Source organism: Pogoniulus pusillus, chromosome 6, assembly GCF_015220805.1.
Source record: "Pogoniulus pusillus isolate bPogPus1 chromosome 6, bPogPus1.pri, whole genome shotgun sequence".
Lineage (NCBI taxonomy): Eukaryota > Metazoa > Chordata > Aves > Piciformes > Lybiidae > Pogoniulus > Pogoniulus pusillus.
In genome coordinates this window covers 17,053,082-17,080,358 of record NC_087269.1, presented here as the reverse complement: position 1 = coordinate 17,080,358, position 27,277 = coordinate 17,053,082, and the positions used below count along the sequence as shown (strand labels likewise).

General features: G+C 37.0%; 1 protein-coding gene across 8 annotated transcripts in view; it reads left to right on the top strand.

Annotated features, from left to right (window-relative positions):
* CPEB3 (cytoplasmic polyadenylation element binding protein 3) overlaps window positions 1-27,277 on the top strand; it is a 99,431-nt gene that overhangs the window by 37,370 nt on the left and 34,784 nt on the right. For 4 of the 8 annotated variants that reach the window (XM_064144677.1, XM_064144674.1, XM_064144673.1 and 1 more), the window contains exons 4-7: window positions 4,869-4,925; window positions 19,000-19,023; window positions 23,669-23,836; window positions 25,687-25,776. In XM_064144677.1, the coding sequence (XP_064000747.1) occupies window positions 4,869-4,925; window positions 19,000-19,023; window positions 23,669-23,836; window positions 25,687-25,776 (339 nt within the window). The remainder of the gene's footprint in view (window positions 1-4,868; window positions 4,926-18,999; window positions 19,024-23,668; window positions 23,837-25,686; window positions 25,777-27,277) is intronic. The other 4 variants (XM_064144675.1, XM_064144679.1, XM_064144678.1 and 1 more) reach the window with 2 other exon arrangements.

Genomic DNA, 27,277 nt, shown 5'->3' with positions numbered 1-27,277 from the left:
ATGTATTTGAAATTAGCAACTCAGCTGTAGCATTAGGTAGGGGTATTCAGCTGTAGCATTAGGTAGGGGTATCTGCATTTTTGGGCAGAGAGGAGAAAGAATAGTCTGAAATCTACTAAGGTAAAAGTTAGTACAATTCTTTCATATAGACACACATGCTTCATGATTTTTGGCTGGTTGTGAATAATGGGGCAAGGACTCAAAATGGAGCTGCAATATGGGGATGTGTTGTGTGTCGTTAGGTTGTGCTAGCAGTTCCTGAGTAAATATGGGTCAAGATAACCTTATGTGAGGTGTTTGAGGGAATACTGGTCTCACTTGGAATTTTGCACTTCTCTGTATCTCAACTTTGCTCTACTGCACTTTCTGTCTACCTATCCATCAAAATACCTATTGCTGGGTTTTAATGCCTTTCACTGGCTCTAACATTGATAGAGGAGATGAGAATGATCCAGGAAGCTTTATTACTAAGGAAGTATAACAGACCTGGTCCTGCTGCCGCTTTCATTTAACCTTGCCTCTAGTCATGATATCAACAATGATCTTTAGAACTATACAAGAGGAAGTTCTCATCCCATTAAGTTAAGGACAGGTCCAAAGCAGGCCAGCTTTGGTATTTTTCTGCAAGTCTTATGGCAAATACCAATTACTGAATAGGTATAAGTAGTCAATCTTGGTTAAAATCATGAGGTATACCAGTGCAAGAAGTTTTACTCAATATATGACCAATGAACATTGTTTCTTGGAAAATTGCTTGTAACATGGAGCTGGTGAGAATGGCTAACTGTAATCTTAAAAACTCTTAACTGAATGAGTATTCATTTCCAGAGGCTGATTAGGATTTCACAAGTTCAAAAAAACTATAGAGCAGTTAGGAAAAGAAAATGACTACAAAGAGAAAATGAATTTGGAAATCTCTTAAAGACAGTGATGTTGTATCTGTAACCAGTTAATCACTGGTGTTTGTTTCAGACATGGGAAAATAAAAGTTATACCAGCATGCATATACAAAAACGATACCAAAGATCAGTTTTGCAATGAGTTGTAAAAAGATCGAGCTTGTAAGCTTGAATATCTGCTAAAAATAGTGGATTTTAAAGCTGAGATTAAGGGACTGCTATATGCAAGTCTGGCACTAGACAGTGTCAAAAATCCCAGCCCTGCAGTAGTGGTAAAACTGTGCCTGATATCCACGTTTGTTATTTCTGGAACAACATTGTTTCAGAAAAATCTTAATGTAACTTGGAATTATCTAGACAATTAAATCATTAAAACCCAGAAGATATTTGTATGGGGGAAGGATATACATCCTTAAGATATTGGAAAGATTTCAGAACTGTTTCAAAATCATGACTCTTTTCTACAAAAAATTAGGTGAAGCTAAATTATATTTAATATCTTATTTCTGATACAATACAGAGAGAATACATGCTTGAGAGTCCAGCCAGAAAAGTCTTTCCAAATATTGTTATGGGAGAGAATCTAAGGAATTAAGTGATTTAAAATATGCAAAAGTGCAGCTTGGGTTATACGAGTCATTAAACCCTCATTTATACTCTGAAATGGTTAGAAAGCAAGTAGTATGCAATGGAATTGTATTTTTTAAATCAGGAATTGAAAAGATTTAACATGAAAGAGTTGTTATTGTTGTAGCCTAACTGCTAAATGTGTGTTGTAAAAGTCCATAATGGCAAATAGAATCAGTAGACAGTTATGAAACCAAGATAGGCAAACTGAAAATGGCAGATGTATACTGAATACGAGGACTGGAGGTGTTGTTACTGGAAGGATTTCTCTCTGTCGTTTGAGTAAACTGCTGGAGTCCGTAACTTCTGTGGTCTGACATCTCTGCTTGTGTTAAGAGTCTTAAAAAGCAGAAATTTAAAACAGATATGTTGTTCTAAAAGTATAATTAGAAATAGGTAAAGTCCAGGCAGCATACATGTGCTTTCCTTAAGTGATTAAATTTTGTAGTTTTGCATTACATCTTGAAATAAATAAATCCATTAATCCTTTTTGTGCCCTCCTCTTGCTCCTTAGATAGTTAGACAGTTTCGTATGGTTATGCAGTTTTGTATATGGCCTCTTCCTCCCCCCCAGCTTCAAAGAGCAAGATACTCTGCTGTAGTTAAGGCTATATAATTGCTGGTAGCTATTTGTCTTATGGTTGGTGCATTACCAGGCTGTTTTGTATGGGATTTATACAGGTGTGTTTAAGAAATGTTCAGTGAATTTGTTTCTATAGAATTGTACTTGGGGACCTCTGAAGAAACCCAGAATTATCCTACACTAGAATTACACTTGGGGACCTCTGAAGATACACAGAATTATCCTACACTAGAATTGCACTTGGGGACCTCTGAAGGTACACAGAATTATCCTACACTAGAATTGCTCTTGGGGACCTCTGAAGATACACAGAATTATCCTACACTAGAATTGCACTTGGGGACCTCTGAAGATACACAGAATTATCCTACACTATTGCTTAGCTCAGTGTGAGAACATGTCCTCCTGTTTGTGCTGCTCTGTATTTTCTGCTCCTCTTAAAAGAGAGCTGACAAGAACTATTTAAAAATAGCAGGCCAAGGGCAGGTGACAAAATGTCACACAAGCAGCACCTGGTCCAGTGACAGCTTGGAGGGAGGAAAAAAACAAACCCAGATGTCACAGATAGGATTCTATTTCTGAAGCTGGTCAAACAGCAGAATTTCAGCTTCAGCAAGGGAAAAGAGAAGGGCCCATTCAAGCATTACACATTCCAATTTTACTTTATTTTTCTCATAGCAAATTTTGTTTTGTTTTGGCTTTTTTTTCCTCCATTACAAGCTTTCAAGTATAGATTACATTGTAGACCTTTTCTCTTTGCAATTAATGCCTGTAACCTCAGGCTGTTATGGAGAAGAGAATTTAGTATCAATCTGGCAAGATGTCTGAAGTATTTTAGCACAAGCTTATACCAACTGAAAAAAAAGAGCAGCTTTAATGTTTCTGCAGTGATAGATTAGTGTAAAAATGTGTAGGAGAATTACATCTATAATTAGGAAATTTGAAGTAGTTAGTGAAGACTGAAAGAGTTGGGGCTGTTCAGTCTGGAGAAGAGGAGGCTCTGAGGTGACCTTCTTGTGGCCTTTCAGTATCTGAAGGGGGCCTACAAAAAAGCTGGGAGGGACTTTTTAGGATATCAGGGAATGACAGGACTAGGGGGAATGGAGCGAAGCTGGAGATGGGAAGATTCAGACTGGACATGAGGAGGAAGTTTGTCACCATGAGAGTGGTGAGAGCCTGGAATGGGTTTCCCAGGGAGGTGCTGATGCCCCATGCCTGGAGGTGTTTAAGGCCAGGCTGGATGAGGCTGTGGCCAGCCTGATCTAGGGTAGGGTGCCCCTGCCCATGGCATGAGGGTTGGAACTAGATGATCCTTGTGGTCCCTTCCAACCCTGACTGATTCTATGATTCTAAGATCTCTTTAAGAAGCTTTGCCCAAGAGAGTTGCAAAGTAAAAATGGAAATTGTATTTACCTTCCTACTGCACACAGTGCATTCTGGAGGTGCTGTTTGCTTCAGAGTCTTGCTGTGGCAGCAACTTCTTCTGAAAGAATGAGAAAATTATAATGTGAAGAAAATATGAATTTACTTAAACTGCTTCTGACTTTGTTTCAGATGATGTTCTGAAACTTCATGTTGCATCTGTGTAGAAAGAATATTAATTACAGCACAGCAGTCTTTGTGGAAGTGGAAGGCTTGAACTTACTGATAGCAGATGAAAATATTTGCTTTAGTTCTGCTTTGTCAAAGCTTATTTATTAAAACTTGGGTTTGCAGAAGTACAGGAACTTAATGGTTGTGTTGGTTCTTCAGTATAGTGAGTCTTCAGCTCCCATATTTGAGTGCTGCCACAGTAAAGAAATGTAAACTATCTTCACAGGTCCTTAATTAACTATTAATCTAGAGGTAAAAAAACCTAAAACATATGAAATGGATTACACCACTTTAAAGTAACTTAAGTTACTTACATTACTTAATTGAAATAACTCTTTATGTGGCTACAACGATCCTTCTACATCTTTTTCATCACAGAGACTTTCATATTAGTTTGGGGTAGGGGTGGGGGCGCAGTGGTAAAGTCCTGTACTGGTTTCTTCAGAGTAAGTTTTCAGTGCTTCAGCTCAGTTAAATGGTATCTAGAATTAAAACTAATCTGAACAGTAGTTGATGATAAAAACAGATTTCTGTGCAGTAGTCTTTGAAACAAAGTAACAGTGTGTGATTTCTTCCCCCTTGCTGTTCCTGAAGTCATCAGAGATCTTCTCGGTTGTTAAATCTCACACGAGAATTGGTACTATCTTGCATCTCTCTGTAGCTTCCTGGAAACTGGCACCAGCAGAGTTCATTCGAATGTGGGTCAAGAAATACTACATTTTTAAGTGCATATCAATGTACTCCATGAAAACAGTGTGTCCTCAAACTCAGTATCTGATTGCAAATAGTAAGTGATAGCAGATTCTTAGGGAAGGATGCAGAATCAGGGTAAGCACTGTCTCCAGTGAGAGCTTCTGGTTAAGCAGGTTGTATGGAAAACAGAGATTTATTTCTACTAATTAAGTGTAAATGATCATAAATTTTACTGTATTCATTATTTCAAGTCTCCTGTCTGCAACAAGGTTGATTTTTGAGGGCTTTATTTTTTTGCATAATGGTAATGATGCTACAGTGGTAGATATTATAAATGTGTATTCTTGGGAAGTTATCTTCAGCAGATGGAAGATTTGGCTACCTTGGCTGTTCACTCCCTTTAGCAACTTTTCACATTAATTAATCCACTTTTTAAATAAAAACATTTAAAATAGCTCTTATTTACATTGCAGGACGTATGGGAATAAACTTTCATCATCCAGGAACAGACAATATTATGGCTCTTAATAGTAAGTGGTTAATATCTAGTGACTAATATTGTCATTGTTTTTTTACAGTTATTGTGTATATAGCTGTACAGTCAGACATAAATATGTGCAATAACATTCACATGTAAGTTTGTGCCTTCACTTAGAATTGTTTTCATACATCAATCATCTCTGATTTTATTGGTACAGTTGGTGATTCTTTGTATTAGCTTAATAATAACTTTGTGTCTTCCATTGAAAACTTCATAATGCCTGCCATAGATAATAGTGCAAGTCAGTTTCTGTTGTTCCTTCTTTTGTGAGTGTATGTGCTACATCTGTAAGTTTAATTTCTTATACCTCTCCTGATGTATTCAGAATGAGTAGTTACAAGTTTTGCATGCCATTAGGTTGACTGATGATTTCCCTACATTGTTATGTAGACTGGGCTGGAGACAATCTTAAGACATCTAAATAATGAGGAAAAAATTGTGGGGCTGAAATTCACTGTAAGAATATTGGTTTTGTGTTGGGAAAACAAATACTAATAACTGTAAAAAATCCAGTCAAGGACATATCCTTTAAGTCAAGGACATAACCTTATTGCTCTCTACAACTGCCTGAAAGGAGGTTGTAGTGAGGTGAGAGTTGGCCTCTTCTCCCAAGTAAGAAGCAACAGGACAAGAGGAAATGGACTCAAGTTGTACTGGGGAAGGTTTGGGTTAGATCTCAGAAAAGTTTATTCCCCATAAGGGTTATCAAGCTATGGAAAAGACTGCCCAGGGAAGTGGTGGAGTCATTATCACCAGAGGCATTTATGATATGTGTAGCTATGGTGCTTAGTGGTATGGTTTGATGATGTTTCTGTGATTCTATGATACACATTCAAAAAACCTGTCAAAATGGATTTGGAAGCTCTAGAGACAGCCTTGTATCACGTAGAGGTGTTTGTGAAGGATGGGATGTTAGGCACCACCAGAGTAATGCAGAACTAAACACTGCAAATCAAAACACAGTTTTTGTCCATCTAATTCTAAGAATTGTTCAGGGCTTGGAATGTCCTGTTCTACTTACAGTATGGTATGTTGGAGATGTGAGGATTGATTCACTAATTTCCCCAATGTGGTTTTTTTTTGCCTTTTTGCTGCCTATATAAGATATACCCTGTATAATTGAAAACCAAAGTTTATTGTGTAGTACAAAATAGAATTTAAAAATAACTTATAAACGTTAAGTAGTTGAAATCTGGTATTAGATGAGATGCAAGAGTTTTAACATTTGAGTTTAAATAGAAGCTTTTGGAATCTACAAGGCTCTGCTTGTGTTCTTTTTCTTTGTTTTGCACTGTTAGTAATAAGGTGATATTTTGTAGAGATCCTGTTGTCATGGCGTGTGTCCCATTTTCTTAGGGGAGTGTGAAATTATGTGAAATCAAGTAATTAACTGAGAGAAATACTCCATTTAATTAAAGACTGTCAAAACCTTAATTCATGTGGGGGTGTGTATGTGTAAGTTCTGCACAGGACAGTTTGCTGCTGTCTGATACGAATTCTGGTCTGGGGATATATTTTTTGCTCTAATATGGAAATTTCAATAAGCTGATTGTAATAGTAGCATAAGTGTAAGGATAGGAGATTATAATTGAATTTTGAGTTATTTTTTTAGTTTCTAGCCCTTATGCTGCTGTTACCTATAGGCATTCTTCTATCTGTAGGGCCTCAGAAGAAGCACAAAGCTCCTATCTTGTTTTAAACCCACTTGTTAGTAATATCAGGTCACCATCCCTGGAAATGTTTAAAAAAAAAAGACTGGATGAGGCACTTAGTGCTATGGTCTAGTTGGTGAGACAGGGCAGGGTGATAGGTTGGACTGGATGATCTTGGAGGTCTTTTCCAACCTGGCTGATTCTATGATTCTATGGAATACACAGCAGTATTTCTTACAAAGTCTTACAGAGATTTTTTTGAAAGACAGGAATGAAAATCTGATACAAAACCCTATACTGTGCTGTATAAAATCAGAGGAGTTTTGTTTCGGACAGCTCAGTTTTATCCTAAATGGATCAATATATTTTGATTTCTGTCACTGCTAGATAAACTTTTTTTTTTAAGTAGGTTGCTTTTTAAATGGAAATGATATTTAACAATATATTTCTTCCTGTTTAATTTCTTTGACATTTTTACAGCCACTATAAAATTATTTGTAAAAAACAATGTTTCTTTGCAGCTATGGTCCCGGTGTATGGCTAGAATGTTGGTATAGACTTATTAAGGGATCTAAACAAGATACATTTATGCATTTCCAGTATTTAAAATCTGATGACATTATTGGCTGTTTATAGACTTAGATAAACCTGAAATCATAAATATGGAATTTAGACAAAATTGTTGTGATTGTTCTTTTGGATGAAATTCAGCGCAAATCAGAAGTCTGAGTAAGTTTCCATGTTTCCCTCTCCTGCATCTCTTCTCCCTCCAATTTGTTACTAGGCAAGGCTATACTGGTTTTGGCCATTATTAAAAGCCTAGAAGTTACAGTACTGTGAAACCTGACAGGTTTTACTCTTAAGTCCTTGAAGAGTTGACAGTAAAAGCAACTGTTCAAGTATACACACGTTAAAGTTGTTTGCTGTGACTAAAATCCTCTCCTTTGCAGCCGAAACAGAAATTCGGAGCTACGCAATTCCCATACAGTCCATTACCTTTGTCATGGGGAAATATGCTATGGAAAGTTAGTCAAAGAAGAAATATGCTTTCCTGTGCTGGAATGGCTGTGGTTTGAGTTTCAGAAAATAAAATAAGTAAAGCAAAATAAAAATTCCTGAAAGATGCTTACTTCTCCAGATTGTTCCATAAAGCACTAGAACTTACATAACTTCTTTAAATCATAATACTTGTAATATCTAGATACAATTTCTGTGACCAAACAGTGTCTGCTGAGTCTGCAAATCCAACCTTCACATCCTATTTATAGTCATTGCTACATAAGCATTTTTCTTTTCCTGCAAAGGCACAGTAATAGTCTTTACAAGTTATTACTTAGAGCTCAATTTCTCACTAACAGTGTGCTTTGAAGCTGGGAGATGATACAGGCTTGTGCCAACAGCAATGCAAAAACCTTACTTGATGTGTTGTGGGGAGATGGGAATTTTATTTCTGAGGAAGTTTTTGCTTCTCATTCTTTATGGCATACTTGGAACTGAACTTCAGCTGGTGTTCCTACTTACTGATTACAGCAAACTCCTTTTTGAAACTAGAGACTTTCCTTACTGTCTTGGGCTGCTCTCTGTAAATACTGATGGGATTGTTTGGTTTGAGGGAAGATGTTCCTTGCTTAGATTGCAGGGCTTAGTGTAGAGCCTTCTACCACCATTTTGTTCATCATTGTGCAAAGCTGTAAATCATCATCTTAAATCCCTGAGTTTTTAAATAATAAAATAAATGAGATGGAAGATATTATTTCTTAATGCATAATTATTATGGATTTCTTCTTGTCACTAATAGTGTAATGTTTGTGTACTTAAGCAGTTGCTCCTGTATATAAGTACATTTGTACTATAGAGGCATATGAAGTTCTCTAGAATTATGCTTCTGTTAAGGAGTGCAAGGTTCAAATATTCATACAGATCTGAGCAGACTCTTAAGAAGCATTTAAACAAAAGGAAGGTGCAAATACTTAGTTGGACCATTCTGCATAGTGGACAAACTATAGGTTTTGTCTATGCTAGCTCTAATTGAAATTTCTCTAATTGAAATAGTGTTTCTAATCAAGTAATGACATCAGTTTGTGAACTTTTTAATTATGTCATTCCTACTGAGCTAGGCTTTGAAGAATATTATAAACCTTCATCTACAGTGCCTTATTAAATATAATGGATATTTTTCCAGAGGAAATGTGGCATAAACTGAACTATATGTTATTTACCAAGTTCCCATATGAACTTATAGGAACCATCTACTGACAATACTTTTAGTAGATGTTTGCAATACTAATTAAGAGTACAGTAAACAAAACCTGAAAAGAAATTAATTTGCGTTACCAAAATTAACTCAAAGGTATCCTTCATCCCCTTGTCTTGCTAATATTCACTCCCACCTTCAATCATAGATTCCTGCAGCCTTTGCTTCTTTTTGGAGGATGATGGATGTTCTCTTGAGTTACTATGTTCTCCTTTTGGATCACCTATATAAAAAGGACTAAATGATTGGTATGAATATGCAGTCACTTATGTGCTAGGTGGTGAGCTGTCTTTAATGCTTCTTGTGAGCTCCAGAAAGCTTACAATAAACTAGGGAGAAAGGAGTATAGAAGCTGAAAATGGGAGGTGAGGAATAAACCAAAAGCATTCAGCAGTGTTGTTGGGATCTCAAATGAACTTCTGTAAAATTTTAGACTAAAGGTAGTTTACCCTAAAATTGGTGGTGGTGGGGGAAGCCCTTTGTAGAATGGTGGACTTTTGTTTTTCTTAAAGCTCCTCTGTACAGTGACTTTCCACTGCTGTTGAGCTTCAAATGTTTCATCTGCTTCCAATGTTCATTCTTGTCTTATATGTATCTGTGAGGTCTGATATTATTTGCTCTCCATCTGACTTTCCTTCTTGTTATTAGTGTTGTTTATTTCTGGTTGTTCAGAGTAAAAATACTTTGAAAAAATACATCAAGGCGAGTGTTTGGGACACATTTTCAAGTATTTGTGTAGAGCTTTTGTCTTTGTTTTATTAATATAGACAATAACTATGCAGGGAAGTTGTCATGCCATGACAAATTATAATGGCAGCAAAACAATGTCTTTTGTTATTCTAATGCTTCTCTTGGCTTTTACATTGCTTTGTCTCCTTAAGAGCTATGATACTTGGCTCTTCCTACGTTCTGATGTATTGATTGCAAATACATATAGCATTTAGATGTAGCCAGTAGCCAATTAGTTATACCTTGAAATGAGCCACTCTGAATACAAGGTTTACTGTGGGGTTTGCAGTTTAACGTCTAATAAAAACATATGGTCTGTAGTCATACTATTATGGGGCTAAATTTTGAGAGGTGTCAGTCTCTGCTAGTAGTTTGATACTTGCCTATAGGAATTCTTTAGCCCTTTGCCAAGTCAGATTGCTAATGTGTTACTACCTTATTAACTTGTAAGGAATAATAGAAAGGAATAGAAAGCACTGAGTGAGCAAATCAGGTTTGCAAAACTAGGCCTAATTTCAGTTGTGAAGAGGTCAGAGCTGATTTAGTTGGAGGGAAAAATTAATTATATGAAATATGGAACAGGAAAGGCAACCTCCTGGCAGCCTCAGAGTATGTGAATCGTCACTTTACACAACCTTGTTAAGTTGTTCAGAACCACCAGTACAAACAGTATTGATGATGCTTTGGGGGCTGTGTAATAGGATAGCTGATATCTCAGTCCCTTCTGTACCTCTTCAATATATTTTTTTAAGTGGGGAGAAAAAGGCTGGGAAGCAATAAATGATGCTTTTTCTTCTTTCTTCCCTTCATTTCTTTATACTAGCATTTGAACTTTTTGAGGTCTGATTTGACTGTTGCTGAAGGCAGTGTCTCTTATCAGTGACGGCTAAAGTCTTTCTAATAGAGGTAGATTTCTCAAATTATCTTCCTTTTAATCTAACTTGGTAGCCCTTTTCTACTTTCTTGTTTGTTTTATTTCCCACACACATTTCCAGACACATCACCTCACCAATGTGCTTTCCTTTCATTTGTGTGATGGTCTCTATCGTGAGTGAGTGCCATCTGTTTCTGTAGAATTTTAAGAACAAGATTTGCCAGGCTTCTCCAGAGCATTATCTATGATGCTGGAAGATGGGAGTAGTGCAGGATTAGGTAAATTTAGTAGCTTAGAAGGCTGTTTCTATTGACCGGGCTGCTAGAAATGTGATTTTTGTCCTAATCTATTTTTTAAGCTAAAACAAAGAAATGAAAATAAATAAGCCTTCCCTTTTGCACAGATGCTTTGCTACTGAATGTGGCTAAGGAAGGAAAACCTAAGTTATTTAAACTATAGTTTTGATTAGTATATGTAGTTCACGTGTGTTTGAGGTCCAGTGTGTGTACCTTAACAGCACGCAGCTTGCATGTCAATTGCATTTTTCTGATGACAGGATTAAATTGTGTTTGTATGTAAAACTATGTTACCAGGGAGATCACTTGTGATGGTTTGGGCTTCTAACTAGCACATCACTGTAGTGCTTACATTGCTGGCATGAGGGAAAAGTGAACCAGAAGCCCATCTGTTAGTGGAAGTTGAGAACCTCCTTTTGAACCATTTGGATAACCAATAATTCACCTCAACCCCCAAATTATTTTAATTTAATATTTTCTGTCAAAGACCTCTTTAAAGACCAAAGGTTTAAAGTCTTGGCTTTTGTGAACAGCTTTTCTAGCCATACAAAAAAGGGAAGGGTGAGCATCATTTTCTTAAATAAGCTGTGCTGTTGCATTGCTCATTGTGAAAAATGTTGAAGCAAAGATCATTTCAAATCCAATCCCTGATAAAGGGTGAGTGTTCAACAACTAAAAGATTAAATTTGTAGAAAAACCTTCTTTAGAAGCAAATAGCTTTCTGAGCACATAAAGCTCAGTACAAGCACTATGACAAACAACACAAGAATTGATTTAGTGAACTGAGTTTAATTATTTACTGTCTCAAATGTAATTTATTTCCCTCCTGACTTTTATGTACATGATATACCGAGTCATGTCATATTCATTTATAGGCTTGCTTCTTATCCAAATAAAATATCCCCACCCCTGAAGGGATAGTATTTTATATGCAGTAAACTAATGGTGCTTGAGGCTGCCCAGAGAGGTGGTGGAGGCACCGTCCCTGGAGGTGTTCAAGAAAAGACTGGATGAGGCACTTAGTGCCATAGTCTAGTTGACTGGCTAGGGCTGGGTGATAGGTTGGACTGGATGATCTTGGAGGTCTCTTCCAACCTAGTTGATTCTGTGATTCTATGAAGCGTAGCATCTTTGTATGCAAGCCATTGGTGTCAACCTTGATCCCTACTTTATTTAGTAAAAATGTTAAACCTAAACTACATTTACATAAATGTAAATTTTTTTTTGAGTTGTTTGCTACAAATCAGACTGCTTCCACTTCAACTGTTGCCTTTCTTATGCCTCCAACTTTTTATAATGTTCCTTACCCAGCTCTTACTCAGTGATTAAAAAAAAATTGTTCTCCATTCTGACAGCTTGATAACCTTGGTCATTCAGAATAGCATGGACTTGACAGTGTGATCAATAAAAGAACTTTTGATTTGTCTTGCTGATATTGCTACAGTGAGTTTGTTTTGTTTTGTTTTTTTCATGTGGCTAATTTGAAACAGGTTAGAGAATAGTAGATATTTCAAGTCAGTTGACAGAAATTTGACTGTTGTTGCATGCACTTCTTGCACCTGCATTTCGTGTTAAGCGCACACAAATACTTGATCTCAGCCTATGTATTTTAGTGACTTAAAACCAGATTTCCTAAACTATTCTATTACAATTTTTTTTGTTCTTTTAGAAAAACAAGTTTTTAAGCACGTTCAAGGTGTGTGCTAGAAAGATATTATCTACTAGCAGTGTAATTCACTTGTAAATTTCCAGAATTCTTAGGAGTTTCAAAGACTCATTATTCAAAAGAAACAGTTTTGATGCATTTTCCTTTCTGGTCTTAGAAAATTATTGGAGAAGTCATAATATCCTAAAGCAAGAATTGTTCTAAACTGCTGACTGCTTCAAGATTACAAATTAGTTTTCTAAGATAAAAATAAGATTCTGGTGGTTTTATAAATCAAGAGATTCCCAGAAGTGTCAAATAAACTTTCTTTAGTACTTCTAGCCCCAAAACTTCAAATCTGGACATGCTGACTTTTTACTTTTTCCCCTTCCATAGAGATGATGCTATTTTAAGTGAGTTTAGAGAAGTGCTTTTAAGAAACATGCCATCAGTGAGGAAAAATGTTTTTAAAAGCCCCAAAATACTTTCATTAATTCTTCTATAAAATGTGGTAATACCGATAAGTGGTGTCACTTCTGTTTGTGGTGTGATTTTCTGTTGTGTTTTTTTATCAGATTCACTTTCAGCTATGGCTTGAAAGGAACATAGATACAGCTCTTTTGAGTTATTTTTTAATGGTTTCATAAATTTACTATTTCCTTGAAATGCTGTTTGATCCATGTACAATGTGCAGATCTAATCCCATGTTATAATAAATGAATGAAAAATAATCAGAAGAAGTCTTGCTGAGATCAGATATCAGTAATTTGCAAGTCATTCTCTGATTTGGCATCTAGGATGTTATGGTGCAGACATTTTAGCTCATCTTAATAAAAAACTTTTGAGGGATATGTCTGACCAGTAGAGACCATTTTAATGGTCCAACATAATTTGATATCATTACAATAAATGTGTTTTCATTTCCTTCATTATACAGAGTTCCAGTAAAAGAGCATCATGCAATCTTCAGACTCTAGCACAGTTAGTCCTGTCCATACCCTGCAGAAATCTGTAAAGAGGGTCTTCCACAGCTTGTCAGTTTCATGTTGCTCTTGGAATCTGATTTAAAAGACAAGTCAACAAATTAATTTGGCATTGTCTGTTATGAACATACTGAAAGTACATCAGCTTCTTTGCTAGGCTGAAGTTATCAGAGTTTTAAATAAGTTTTGATGCATCTGAAGAGGCTCTCAGAAAACTTCTTTCTTGCAAGTTATTAGTTAAGCATTAATGAAGCTGCTGAAGGCTTTTGATCTCCTTGATGTAAGTGAGCAATCTCATGTTTTTATACAGAACATTTTCTTAATGGTAGTGATAGTAAGACGTTGAATAAATACCAGAATGTGGTTGATTGGCTTCATAAAAATATATTTTAATGCAGTGATTTTGTTTTGATCAAGCTTGTTAATAGTTCTCTGACTTTCTCCCTTGTGTAAACTGTCTTCCCAGAGGAATTTTTCTCCACAGCTCATGATCCACAAAAATTGAACTCTTAACTAGTGATTAAGCTGCTACAGTAGATACTCACTGTTTCACATGACTACAATCTGTTGTCTCCAGGAGGTGATGCAAGGTTTTTTTTGATTTTGCAAGTGTTTCATAACTTCACAGGGATATTGAACTAGAAGTTGTTATTATGCCTTCTTGTGCCCATGTTGTGTCACCATTTAATCATGTCAGATGACATGTTTCTAGGTTGAGCATTTGTGTAGTCATCACTGATACCTTATTTTCCCACGTCACCAGGCTTCTGAGTTTATTGTGAACAAGACATACTGCAAGCCTTGAATGAACACAGTACTTTACAAGTGTGATTTGACACATGAAGAGTAAGCCAGTCCAAAGCCTAAAGCATGCAAAGTTTTCTGTAAGAACTACTCTCATGGCCTTGAAACAGTGACAGCACATAATTGTTTAAAACCTTTTATCTTTGCAGCCTTGGCTGAAACTGATGAGGCCAATAATGAACATGAGTTTCTTTTATCTATTTCAAATTTCTCAGTTTCCTTGGGAAGTTTAATTTTGTTTGTTTCTTTCTTTGGGTTTATTTTGGTTTGTTCTGGGATGGTTTTGGGTTTTTTAGCTATGTTTTATCCATATTTTAGGTTATTGAATATCTAACTACTAGACTTTTCTCTGGATCTTGTTCTTATAGTCTGTATTTACTGTGACTGTGCTGAGTTATGAAGAAATTGAAGAAGCTGAAACACATCAGTTTTGGGAGGAAAAGGCTGAAGGTGAATGTGGTGAAGCCTTAGAAAGTACAGGGGAATGCAAAACTGCTGTTCACCATAGAACTACAACTAATGGGGCAATTGGTGAAGCCTACAGTAGATCCCATTAAAACCCACAAGAAGAAGTGCTTCTGTGGTTTTACTTCTGGAACTTGCTGCTGCAGGAATTTGTAGAAGCAGGCTCAAAAAAGCATTTAAAAAAACAAACAAAAGGTTTCCGGGCAGGTACTAGAAGTAGCTGAGAGTGTGCCTCCTAATGTGTTTTTTCCAATAACTGTGAGTGCTGTTGTAGTAGAAGAGAAACAAATGATTGATGGTGGTCAGTCTAACATGCTCTTCCTGCTGTTACTGTTGAGAACTGAATACTTGTGTGAATGGTTCATCGGTCTTACTCAGCAGGGCATTGCATGTGAGCTCTTGTAAGCCTTCTAGCTGAGCTACATGCCCCATGTCTATATTTTTACATCAGAAGTAAGTTTATAATGCATTTTAGTCAAAGCCCTTTCTTTTCTGTGGGTTGTTCCTTGGTTTCAGCTCTTTCTGATGAGTTGCAGAGCACCTGCTTTACCAATAATCATTCTCAGAAATCGTTTGTGCAATTCTGGTATTTATTTACACGGTTTGCTTTTAGCACACAAATTACACAATGTCCCTGTTTTTTGTTGGAGTCTTCCAACACAAACAACAGGGCAAACAAAAACTTATTCGCAGTTTAAGCAGTGAGCTGAAGAATGAAGATGAGTTAGTTCTCAATATAGAATAAGCAACATTCTATTACTTGATCATGTTCTTGGTTTCTAGTACATACATCAAGTAAATGGGAGCAACTTCCCTTGTACACATAGCCTTTTCTCTCTTGCCAGCAGTCATATTGTGGATGTTGTGGTCCTCTGCCTTTCCAGGACCACGTTGAGTCATGCCTTCCTTCTAATCTCTTAAAGGCTATCTTGTGTGAACGTGTGCTTCTGTGTGCTGTGCAGCTCTGCTCATCTCACAAACCAGGTTATATCAAGAGTTTTGTGAGTCTTCATAAAATTTTGCAAGTGTGTTCTTATGCCTCTAGTAGACCTTTTTTCCTTTGACTGCCAGGTAGATGTTTGCAGAATGCAAGCATTTAAAGCTCTTTTTCATTAGTTTAATGCACCTTTCTTTGACAAGTAGTTAAAATTTGAGTACTTCTTTTGAGTGTGTTTTGATTCATTGTAACAATGGGTGATCTCAGCAGCAGGCTTTTGGGAATTCCACTATCCTTCACACGGAGTTTACTTCATTGCATTGCAAGATTTGGAGTTTGGGGAGTTTGTTTATGAAAAGCTTAGAATTCTGTTCTTCAACATAGTTCCACATCAGTAAAAATATATCCAGCTTCTGGGATGAGGTGAGTTAATAGCTTTAGGAGAGTTATCAGGAGGTTAAAAAGAGTGTATTGTTCCTTTGTGTTTGAGTACATGCAATCTGGGACACAGTGGTTATGTAACATTCTACCTGTCAGTTAAAGAAAGTTGGTGAAGGACTGGAGAAATGCTAACACAGTGGTGATCCTTCTGGGAGTTGCACAATTGATGAGTTCCTGCTTGCAACAGTTCCACATTTTACATGGGAAAATGCACTAATCACTTCTTAAAGCAGCTGTTTTCATCAGTGTTCTGTGAGGTATCTAGGAAATAATCACTTTTGTATTGCATTTTGAAACCTTTCAGGAGATGGCTTTCTGTGCAAAATGACATTCACATGTGGCAACCAGAACAGTATATGGGAGATACAATTTTGGAAGCTCCCAGTCTCTTTTCTTTGGAATTGCTCAGGAAAGTAACTTCATATATATAACACTGCTAATTTCATTCTTTGTAATACTGCAATGATTTCCTTATTGGCTTCCAAATGTTCTAATTCAAGACTAAATTCCATTTTTTTTCCTAAAAAACCTCAAAACTAGAGGCATTACAAAATGCTTCACCTGATGAACTGTTCCTTCTATTGAATCTGGTTGCACTCTGAGCTCTGACTTAGAAACAAGATGGGTATTTTTAATTAACCTGTGCCAAATGACACATTCTTATTTTGCATCCTGTGTAAGCAACATAACAAAATGTGTTTGCATTCCTGAGTTGCCATGAAGGATAACTGTCAACTTGTTGGAACAAGTAACATTATAGAGTAAATATTGGATAAAACTGAGTTAATTTTCAAACTTTGTGTGTATGTATATAAAAAAAAATACAATTAACAATAGTGAAACTCTATTAAATGTGATTAGATGTTTTTAAATAATGAAGAGCTGATTAGACTGGCTGGCCTCCTCTTTAAGTGAATTGAACTATTTCCCCCCCTAGAATTTATAGCCAATTGCAAATATACCTTCAGTAAAAATTTCTAAGGACAATAAAGATTATTATGCACATGAGTGCATATATAAGATAAAACTAATATTGAGTAATTTTCAGAAGTCTGTAGTAGATTTCTGCTGTCATGTACCATTATATTGCTCAGAGCCTAAATGTGTACTTTATCTGAAGTTTTCTTTTCTTAAAAGGAAATGTAGAGGTCTTTGAATCTCATACCAAAGTAGTGCTTATTTATTTAATTTTTGGATTGGTAGTATTCTGTTTAAAAAAACCTCTTTCAAAGAAAGTACTCTCAAAATATGTATACTTGATATATACTTATTTTTCAGTATATAGATGTTTGTCAAGACAAGGACTTGCTACATGAGCTCAGGCAGAGACTCTTTTCCATCATAATAAGTAAAGAAATATGCTTTAGCAGTAACTGGAAAGAGGGAAGATTAATTTTGTTCTTGTTGCAAAGACAACTCTAGCATTAATTCTCCCTGTTGCTTTGGTGTGCAAGGGGCAGAGTTTGTTTCAGAGCTTGCCAGTGACTGCACTGTGGGTGAATAGTTGCCCACACAAACAGCTTTTACTGTCTTTATGTTAAACATAAATTGTGAAGCTATTTTCATCATAGCACTTGAAATATTTTAATCCCCCTAATGAAGTACTTGTGTAGTTGCTCTTTTGTCACCTTGTTAATGGTGGACAAAAGGCATAGGTGTGTGGTTCCTGGTACTGTGTTTCTTCAGGACTTTGAGGAGGAAACTTGGGTAGAAAAGAGGTTAGCAGTGCCTGTGCGGGAGGTTCAGTCTTGCCCCTGGTCCACTCAGGTAACAGCCAGACCAGTCAGCAGATAAGTTGCAGATAGTCTGAAGCTACTCATCTGTCATATGTGTGATTGCTGGCCAAGGTAAAGTAGCTACCTACTGAAATAGACAGCAGAGGGGTATGTTGGGACACCTTGGGATGTGCATTTGAATATGGAAATAGAAAAAAGGGAAGAATTGAAGGGTTCATGGTAGAGGACATGGGATAAGGGAGGAAGGAGTGGGCATTAGATTGTGTGCTAAGGTGGATTGTATGGGAGAGCTAAAGGAATCGCACCTAAAACCTGGGTGTGTAGGGCAGGTCCGGAAGGCATTGTGTTAGTTTTGTGAAGAGCAAATGGGGATGGGAAGGAGGCAGAATTGAGATAGGATTGCAATGAAGACAGAAAGAAACAGAACAAGGCTCTATTACTTATTGCTTAAGGTCACTTTCTGTGGAAAAACTAGCTGATTTCTAGCTTTCCACATTTAACTACCTTGGAAGATCACAGATACCTTTTGTGACAGATGGAAGTCCCTGTGCAAAAGACACTGTTTTTCAGATTAATTTCTGATATTCTAAAATTTCATCTAAAAAAAAACCCCAACACTGCTTTATATCAGAAAACAGACTCTGCATGTGTGCAACACTGTGGATTTTGCCATTGATGCATGTCTCCTTGAAATGCTCTACTAATTCTGGAAGCTATAAAGACATTTTGTTAGTCTGTTTTATTCATCTGAACATGCTGGCTACTGAGTTTGTTTTTTTTTAGTAGGGTTTTCTTATTTATAGACAATTAATTATTTAAATTAAAACATAATCAGAAAACATGATCTCCACAACTGATCTGTTATTTTCCTTAGGATTACTGTTGATGATGTTTATGATGTTTATTTCCTCTTACAACCATAATCCATTATTTGATAGTACTGTAAGTCTGATATGCCTGATTTTTTTCAAGTTATGTAGAAAAAATTGCACTGGAGGTATGTTCCTTCCCCTCCCTCCCTCATTTATTTTTCTTCCTCCCCCCGCTCCCCTCCTCTCATGCTGTGTCATGGTCAGACTTTTTCTTTTGTCTCAGGTTGTTTGCATTTTATCTTAACACTTTTGGAATGTCTTTTCCTTCTTTATGGTGGGAGGGGAAAAAAAGAGAAGAGGTAGAAGCTACATTTTCTTTGCTTTTGGAGCTCAATGACAGCTGTACCGACAATTTTCTTCTGTGTTTACATGCAGCCAGGAGCTATGGGCGGAGAAGAGGTAAAAGTATTTACTAAATGTTTTGTTTGATGAATAGTAGGAGAAATAAACATGTAGTGCTTTTATGATAAGATGATGTCACCTATTTTAACAATATTTGGTTGATCAATTGCTTCACATAAACCAATCTCTCATTCTTCAATTGCAAAACATCTCCCATTTAATTGCAGCTTAAGGAAATTATGATCTTAAGCTGGTTATTTCAAGTGTGTCCCTAATGTTAGCAAACTGGAGGGTGACTGAATGTAAATGCTCTTTCATGACACATATTTTTGACTTGAAATTCATAGCATTCCCAAAAAAGAGGTTGTTTTGGGGATTTGGGGTATTTTTTGCTAGAAGTGCAGTGTTCAACGAGTGCATGGACTACGTAAAAGATAGCTTTTTTTTTTCTTTCTTAGGTGAAACACCTTTCATTAAATATTACAATGAATACGTTATTGGATTGTCTTGAGTAGAATGTTGTGAATACCAGTAACTGTCCTCAGCAGTAAATATTGATAATAACAAAAGTAGACACAATTGAGCACTTCTTCATGTTGCTTCACCATAGGCAACCCCTTAAAAGACAAAAACATACTGAAAACAGTTTGCATATTTGTAGTGCTGTGCATATAAGTTGATTCTGAGACATTAATAAAGGCTGATAACAGCAAGCTCCCTGACTACCAAGAAGGCTACTGATGTAGCTTGCAGTTACATACAGTGCTGTAGCTTACTGGGTTTTATTGAGAAAATAACAGCGAAGATTGCAGCTTTTAACAGTTGGAGCTGGGCAGTGCCATCTGCTTGGGGTACTTCGACATTAAGCTTAATTTTATCTTCTTTTTCATGTATGTTCTGTGATAGCTGTGCATGCAACATGGCTTCCTTTTGAAAATGGAGAGTTTGCATCAGCTCTTTTAAGAAGCTTGGAGACAAACCTAGAAATACAAGCAAGCTGATGAGAGTATAAGTAACTTTCAGTTTGTCTGCGTTGAGGCAGCAGGCCATACTAACATAGTTAATATTACAGAACTCGAGCTGGTTTTGCTCAAAGTTGACTGACTTCAATGTTTGTTTGATGGCTAAAACAAAAATAAAGTATTTTAAGTTTTCCCTACAACCTTACCTTCTGATTTTTCTCCCCACTTTCAGAGAACAGGCTGTTGTTAACGGATGTTGAAAGCATCACAATACTTACACTTTTTCAGTGCTTTTATGGTACAGGAACAAACTGGAAAGTATGCAGAGCATATTATATTGTATCCTCTCTGCATGTGGACAATGTTTAATTTCATTTTAAGATTGTGGCAAGTATTTCAAGGTTGATCAGATGGCATTAAAGTAGGAAAAGAGGTGGGAATCAGCTGGACACTATTAACTTCTTGTAATTCATGTTTACGTATAGAAGCAAAATATAGTAATGTGACAGTACTCATGATGAATACAATTGCAGGCTGCTTCATGCAAATTGTAGTGATGACAAAACAGGGCAAACAAGTTCTGAATGTATGAGCTTTCAGATTAATTTTTGGTTTTTTTTTTTCTCTCTACCCAAAATTGTGATTCAGTCCATAGTAATTGTTTCCTATGTGAAAGTCAGGCTTTTCTGTAGTAAACAGAATTATGTGTGTGAGCGTCTTGTCATTAATATTAGGGATTCTGTGACTTGCCTTGTTCCTAGAATATTAACGTCTGTGATATTCATGCTTTCTCATCACTTTAAATTTTATAATGTTGTTTTGAGCTTTTGTAACCTTAAGAAGCATGAAATTCTACAGTAGTCTCTGGTGTTTATTAAATGTTCTCATATATCTCTTTTTTTTTTAACCATTTACACTGTGGTAATGTGCAGAGTACCCAGAGTTGAATCTGTGCAGGGACTCATTTAATTTTTATTATACTTGGATATCTTAAGTGTTTGATTCTGTCACTGTGGCTAATCATCTTCAGTGAAAAGAGGCTTTTTTGGATTTGTTTTTAGGGCTTGCCATAATCTGTCAGTTGTCTACCTGATCTTCCGTTTCTGTTGGATAGAGGGGAGAGTGTTTCTTTGTGTCATACGTAGAGCTGGTTAATCATGTTCCTTTTAGGTCCTTTGGTTTTAACTTTCAAGACCAGTTTTTTCAGGTCAGTGTGTAAGGACAGCTATGGGAAATCAGCCTCAAATCTATTCTGCTGTACTGATAACTGAAGAGATGCCAGAGAAGGGGCACAAGGACATAAAAATACAGCAGTTAGTGATACTTTTTCACAGTACACTCCCAGAGATTTGTCTCTGCAGGGTTTCTAGAGGAGATGTTGAAATATTTACTGCTTCAGAGTGGGTTTTTCTCCTGTTCTTGCTCATTCCCTTTTCTGAAGCCAAACTTCGCAGGACCTAAAAAAGCCTGTGTCAAGAGTTTCCACAGGTTGACTTGCTTTCAGCCTTCTCTTGTGGTACTGATTGTGTTCAGCACATTTTAGTTTCCTCTTACTGGAAGAGTCAGTGAACAATTATTCTGTATTCTCTTGTCTGTATGTTGTCCATTGTTTTAAATGCATACTTCATACATTTATCTCTATACTTACCTATGGAGTTTTAGGTCATCTTCTGCAATTACTTGCATATAATTTTCATAGACTTTCCATTGACATAAAGAGGTAGTGTCTTGCTTTATAAGTTGCTGTGCATTTTCATTATTTCCTTCAGAACTCAGCACTTACTCAGCCTCCTGATATTTTAATTGAACACTTTGTTCTAGTATCTATTAATTGGCTATATCAGCTTCTGCTAGTGACTCACATATCTTGCTTGCTTTATTTTTTACAAGAAAGTAGGTTGGAGTGGCTAGAAATTAAAAGATTACCCAGCTTCTTAGCAATGTCAGTCTCTCATGGGTACTTTCAGATTTCCTACTTTTCAGTGGGTTTACTGCTTTGATACTATTGCACAATTTTAGCCTTCCTAAATATTGTTTCTGTCATCCCTGGGGTCTGCTTTATGCTGAGAAGCATATATTTAATGGACAGGCAAGAATACATATGTATAATGGAATAGTCATCAATAGTCTTTTCTGGCTTGTGCTCTAAATCCACCATGTCTGACAACCAGTTTTACTGGACTTGGAAGAGTTGCATATCTGACTCCTTTTCTGGCAGTGGCATTTACCTCAGGTTTTATGTTGGTGCTTAAAAGCACAGAAGGATTTTTGCTGAAGTGGATTTTGTATACATTCTTTTTCATCAAGGCTCTTCTAGTGCCTGAAAATCATGCTGCTGTTTTGAGACAGTCAGAACATCCTTCCTGTTTTTCTTTTGTTAGCTCATGTTCCATACCAAGGATTCCTTCCTTCCTTCCATTCCATTCTATACCTAGGCTTGTAACCTGTCCTTTGCTGTTGGAGACTCTATTGCTGCTGTTTTCAGTGTATATGCTTTTTGGACTGGTGTTCCTCTGTGTGTCTTGATTTTTCTTCCTTGCCCCTGTTTTAGTTTCCTGTACTTTTCTGTGCTATTAATAACAATTTGTGTTAATCCTTCCTTAAGTCTTGCTGGAAGTCAGTTACCTGTGATCCATTACCTTTGAATTTAATCATATGCTTTGCTCTTTATATTTGTAATTACCTCCTCTCTAAACTGTTTGTATTGATTAATTATGATTCCATCCCTAGGAGCAATACTCCATGGTATAAGGGGACAATTAGCCTTTTCAGAGCTGAGATGGGGTTCCTCTTTATACATCTGTCTACATTTCAGGACTTATTTTTCAACTTGGGTATAAGGAATTATTAAATTTTAAATGTTGGCATGTTTTCTAGTATTGCTTGCCTACAGAATTTGAAGATGGTTTTGTCTTCTGAGATAATAAATCTGTTTTAAAGATAATGTATGTATAATTGAGTAGGAATAGCAACAAGTTAATTGGATCAGATGATGACAAATATATTCTTTACTTTTACCAGACCAAGCAGCAGCCATTTATGTTGGTTTTTTTTTTGCTAATTCATTACTGAAAGAGTGTTTTAACACTAACAGCTTGAAAGGCTGTCCTAGCTAACAACTTTTTTGTGGTTTATTGAACAAGACTTGAAATATTTTTTTTCTTTCCCCCTTAGCTAAGCTTCTTGTTTCACCTATGTGCTTAATATCTGCAATACAGAGCTTTCCTGTGTCTATATTGCTATTTGCCCCCCTACTTGGGCTGAGCCTTAGTTCACTCAAAGAGAAAGTCACAGAGTCCTTGTGGTTAGGGTCCTGTAAAGCACTCTGAAAGAGACTGTCTTGCTCTGCAGTACAACGACTTGGGAGATCATTCCTTCAAGACCTGTTATGGAAGATGTAAATCTCTAAGAATCTATCTGAAATGTAAACCTTACAAAGATTCTTTCCGTAGCTATAACACAGTTTCATCAGATAATTTGTTTTTCATTGCTAGCCATTTGCAAGGATTTGTTTTAAAACTGAGTTAGGTTTATTGTCTTGTAAGAATCATATAATCTTGGCAAAATAGAAGCAATAGTAATGAACATGTTTTGGATAACTGGATCACTTAGCTAGGCCCTTTAATGCAAATTCTGGTAAAGTAAAAGAGAAAATAAGGAAAATGTTAGCATTTTTTGGCTGAAATATGTAGTTCTCCAGGAAATAGTGTTAACTGTAGATACTACAAAATCTGTTACAGGTCGGTCTTCACTCTTTCCCTTTGAGGATGGCTTCCTAGATGACAGTCATGGTGATCAGTCTTTATCATCGGGTCTCAGCTCTCCAACACGCTGTCAGAATGGTGAAAGAGTGGAACGCTATTCTAGAAAGGTGTTTGTTGGAGGTCTTCCTCCAGACATTGATGAAGGTACTGTGAATAAGCTACCCTGGTGAGATGTGGGTAATTGGCTTTCATATCATTACTTTTTAAAGGTCAGATTTTCATAAAACCGAACATGTTTTCCCGGATATGTCACTTGCAGTGCTTGTGGCATTGCTTAAAACAAACACCACCACCCCTTGCAGCACCTGAGAATTTACTTGACCTTCTTTTGTGCTGTAGTTCAGAAGAGATGGGGACAGAAATGACTGCATAGCAGGTCTCCTGCTCTGCAATAACAGCATGTGTTCCCACACAGGTAAAGTGGGAAAACCGAAAAAGGGAATTTAGTAGGTACTGCCACTCTTCTGTTGTTTTCCTTTGTTCTTTTTAGAAGATGGGGTTGACTTTAAGGACTCTGTTAACGTAGTCCTTACCAAACTAAACTGGAATTCAATTAACCAGCTCTTATATCCAATATATATGCACTGTTCAGTTATAACTTTCCTTACATTTGTCATGGTTGCAAAATAATAACCAGCTTGGTAGGGGTGATTGTGTTTTCTCTCAGTTTTAATCAATATCTGTTCTTGTGTGTACTCCCAACACAACCTGATTCCCAAACAAAAACTGTGACATTTTTGGATGTATTCTTCACCTTATAGCTGGAGTCCAGCACTATCTGGCTTCAGATGGCACACATAAGGAATTTGAGAACACCTTATGATGAAAAGAGAGGGATTTCTAAATCTGATATATTAAATTGAAGCCTAAACCATGTGCAGCTTTAACAAGGAAACAGTATGAATTTGCATTGTATGGTTTACAGCCAGCTCAGATAAAGTTTCCCTGCCACATCATGAGCTGCAGGACTGCTGATACAGGAACTGCTGGGTAATCTGGATCCCCAATTTTAAGAAGCAGCAAAGCAACTGCTACAACAGTGAACACTGCTGGTCATTTAGAATCAAAATGTATGCTTAGCCCATCCTGTGAGGAAGTAACATGGCCACCTGTGAGCTGTTACCTTCTTCCATGAGAGGTCTGCTCCTTTAACACCTTTCTTCTTTTAGCTCCTTAGTTAGTGTGTGTTTTCTGACTCTGGTTGCCTGAAATATCTGATGTGCAGCTCATGAGATCAGATCAACTGAGCATATCTCAAACAACAGTCAAAAAATTGGAAACTCACTGCCTTTATTTTCATTTTTTTTTCCTGATGGATTGTTGCTCTGCTCTATCTAGCATCATATTAGACAGAATTATTTCTTTAAAGTCCATAACTAAAGTCATTGAGGGGAAAAAAAATAAATTAGAGAATAACTTGAAAGACCTTTTTCTGAAGCATTTGCATGTGAAAAAAACCTGTCCTATAAAACAGTTTTGAGATGTGTGTTCCACAGAGCTTTAAAATGGATGCTTAAAAAGCAAAGAAATGACTTGGTAATTCAAGGCAGTTTTCCAGAGAGGACTCAGGAAGGTGAAATCCCCACAGTCGCATGATCTGATGCAGCCTGCTTTTTAGGGCATGCTACAAGGAGCGGCTATGCTGACATGTAGCTCCTCCGTCAGCCCCATGTGGCTGCATCTGACCCTGCTTTGTGGCTATAATTAGAACTACGCCGCAGCTGAAGCATATTTCATTTCTGATAGATCATGTTTAATCCTGCTGCAAATTTGCATTAGTGGAATGTAAAATTACCCTTTTTTTTTTTTAAGCAACCACGTATAGCACAGAGGTGAAAGAATATTTAGGCATCCTCTCTATATATTATTTCAGGTTCTGCTGTTCTTAATAGATGCAGAAAATAGTCTGTTGGGTGTTTTTTAAAGTAAGGATTTCTATCTTGCCACTGTCAGTCTTCAGATTCTCTCTAAGGTGCCTCATTTGTTTTTTGTAGATGAGATCACTGCCAGCTTTCGTAGGTTTGGACCTCTTGTGGTGGACTGGCCTCACAAAGCTGAAAGCAAATCGTATTTTCCACCTAAAGGTAATTAGTTTAAAGTACATTCATACGGGCTGTTCTCCTAAAAGGAAAGTACATCTGTAATGTTGCAATCCATTGCAAAGAAAAGAGTCGACTCCTTACGACAAATTTTCTCTTTGAACCAGCATATTTTCAGCAGTTGTCGTGATACAAAAACCATGATTCAGTAAGTGAAATATGGTCCTGTGTGCGCACTTCTTCAGCAAGCCTGGAGTCCTTGATTCATTCCTTGATTCATGTACCAATTTATACTAGACTTACTTCAGAACCCTAGCTGAAGAAACTCCTTACTGCCAATTCTGTTTCACTTTGCATATTGTAGAAACTATAGGAGCGTGAGCTGAAAGTCACTGGTGTGCACAGTATTTGGTAGAGGAACGTGAGTTGGCTTTTTATGACTTTGATGTGGGTTAAGAACTTGTATTTGAAATTTACAGACCGCTTGGAAATAAGATGAAGCTGTATTTACAAGCATATATACATACACAATATTTACAATAATATGTAAATTAGAAATAATACAGAAATCCAAACTCCCAGACAAAGGAAACTGCCCAGAAGAGCTCAAGACTACCCCTTCTTTCTCCCTCCCTATCTCAGACAGGCAAACAAAAAACAAAAGCCAGCAAAGCTTATGTGTGAGTTGTTAGCCAAGATTAGAGGAGAGATATTAGATCAGATCAAAGGAGAAACAAATAGGGCAACATCCCAGGACAAAGTGAGGGAAAACTGTTTATATTTTGGCTTTTTATCCCTCTCAGCAAACCAATGAATGATATAGACATCATAATTATTTTCTTTTCACAACCAGTGATCTCATTTCTCTCATAAAATATTTCAATTCGCATCAAACCAGTGCTGTCTTCTGACCCGAGAAGCTGTGACCCACAGCTCTGACCTGCAAGCTCTGTGTTGGGGCTCACCAGACACTGAATTGCAGAAAGGGCTGAGTGGCATCAGGCAGCACACTCACAGAGTTTTTACGCTGGACCTCAGTTGGTTCAGGGTGGTTTAAAGTGCCTGCAAGTGGGGCGTTTTCATATCTGTCAGCAAAACATTATGCAGAACTGTTTTGGTTGAGAAAGAAGAGTTTAGGGGAAATCTGTTTGGGAGAGTTGCTTGGCTAAACCTATATGCTTTTGTTGTATCTTAGTCCTGCCCATGGTTTTTGTTTAATAGTATGCATTCTTAGTCACCTCTATGAGGACAGGCTACAACAGTTGGGGCTCTTCAGTCTGGAGAAGAGAAGGATTCAAGGAGACCTTAAAGTGGCCTTCCAGTATCTGAAGGGGGCCTAACAGGAAGGCTGGGAAGGGACAATTTACAAGGTCTTGTAATAACAGGCTGAGGGGTAATGGGTTTAAACTGGCAGAGGAGAGATTTAAACTAGATGTTAGGAAGAAGCTCTTTACAGTGAAGGTGGTGAGATACTGCAGCAGGTTGCCCAGGCAGGTTGAGGATGCTCCTTCCCTGGAAGTGCTCAATGCCAGGTTGGATGAGGCCT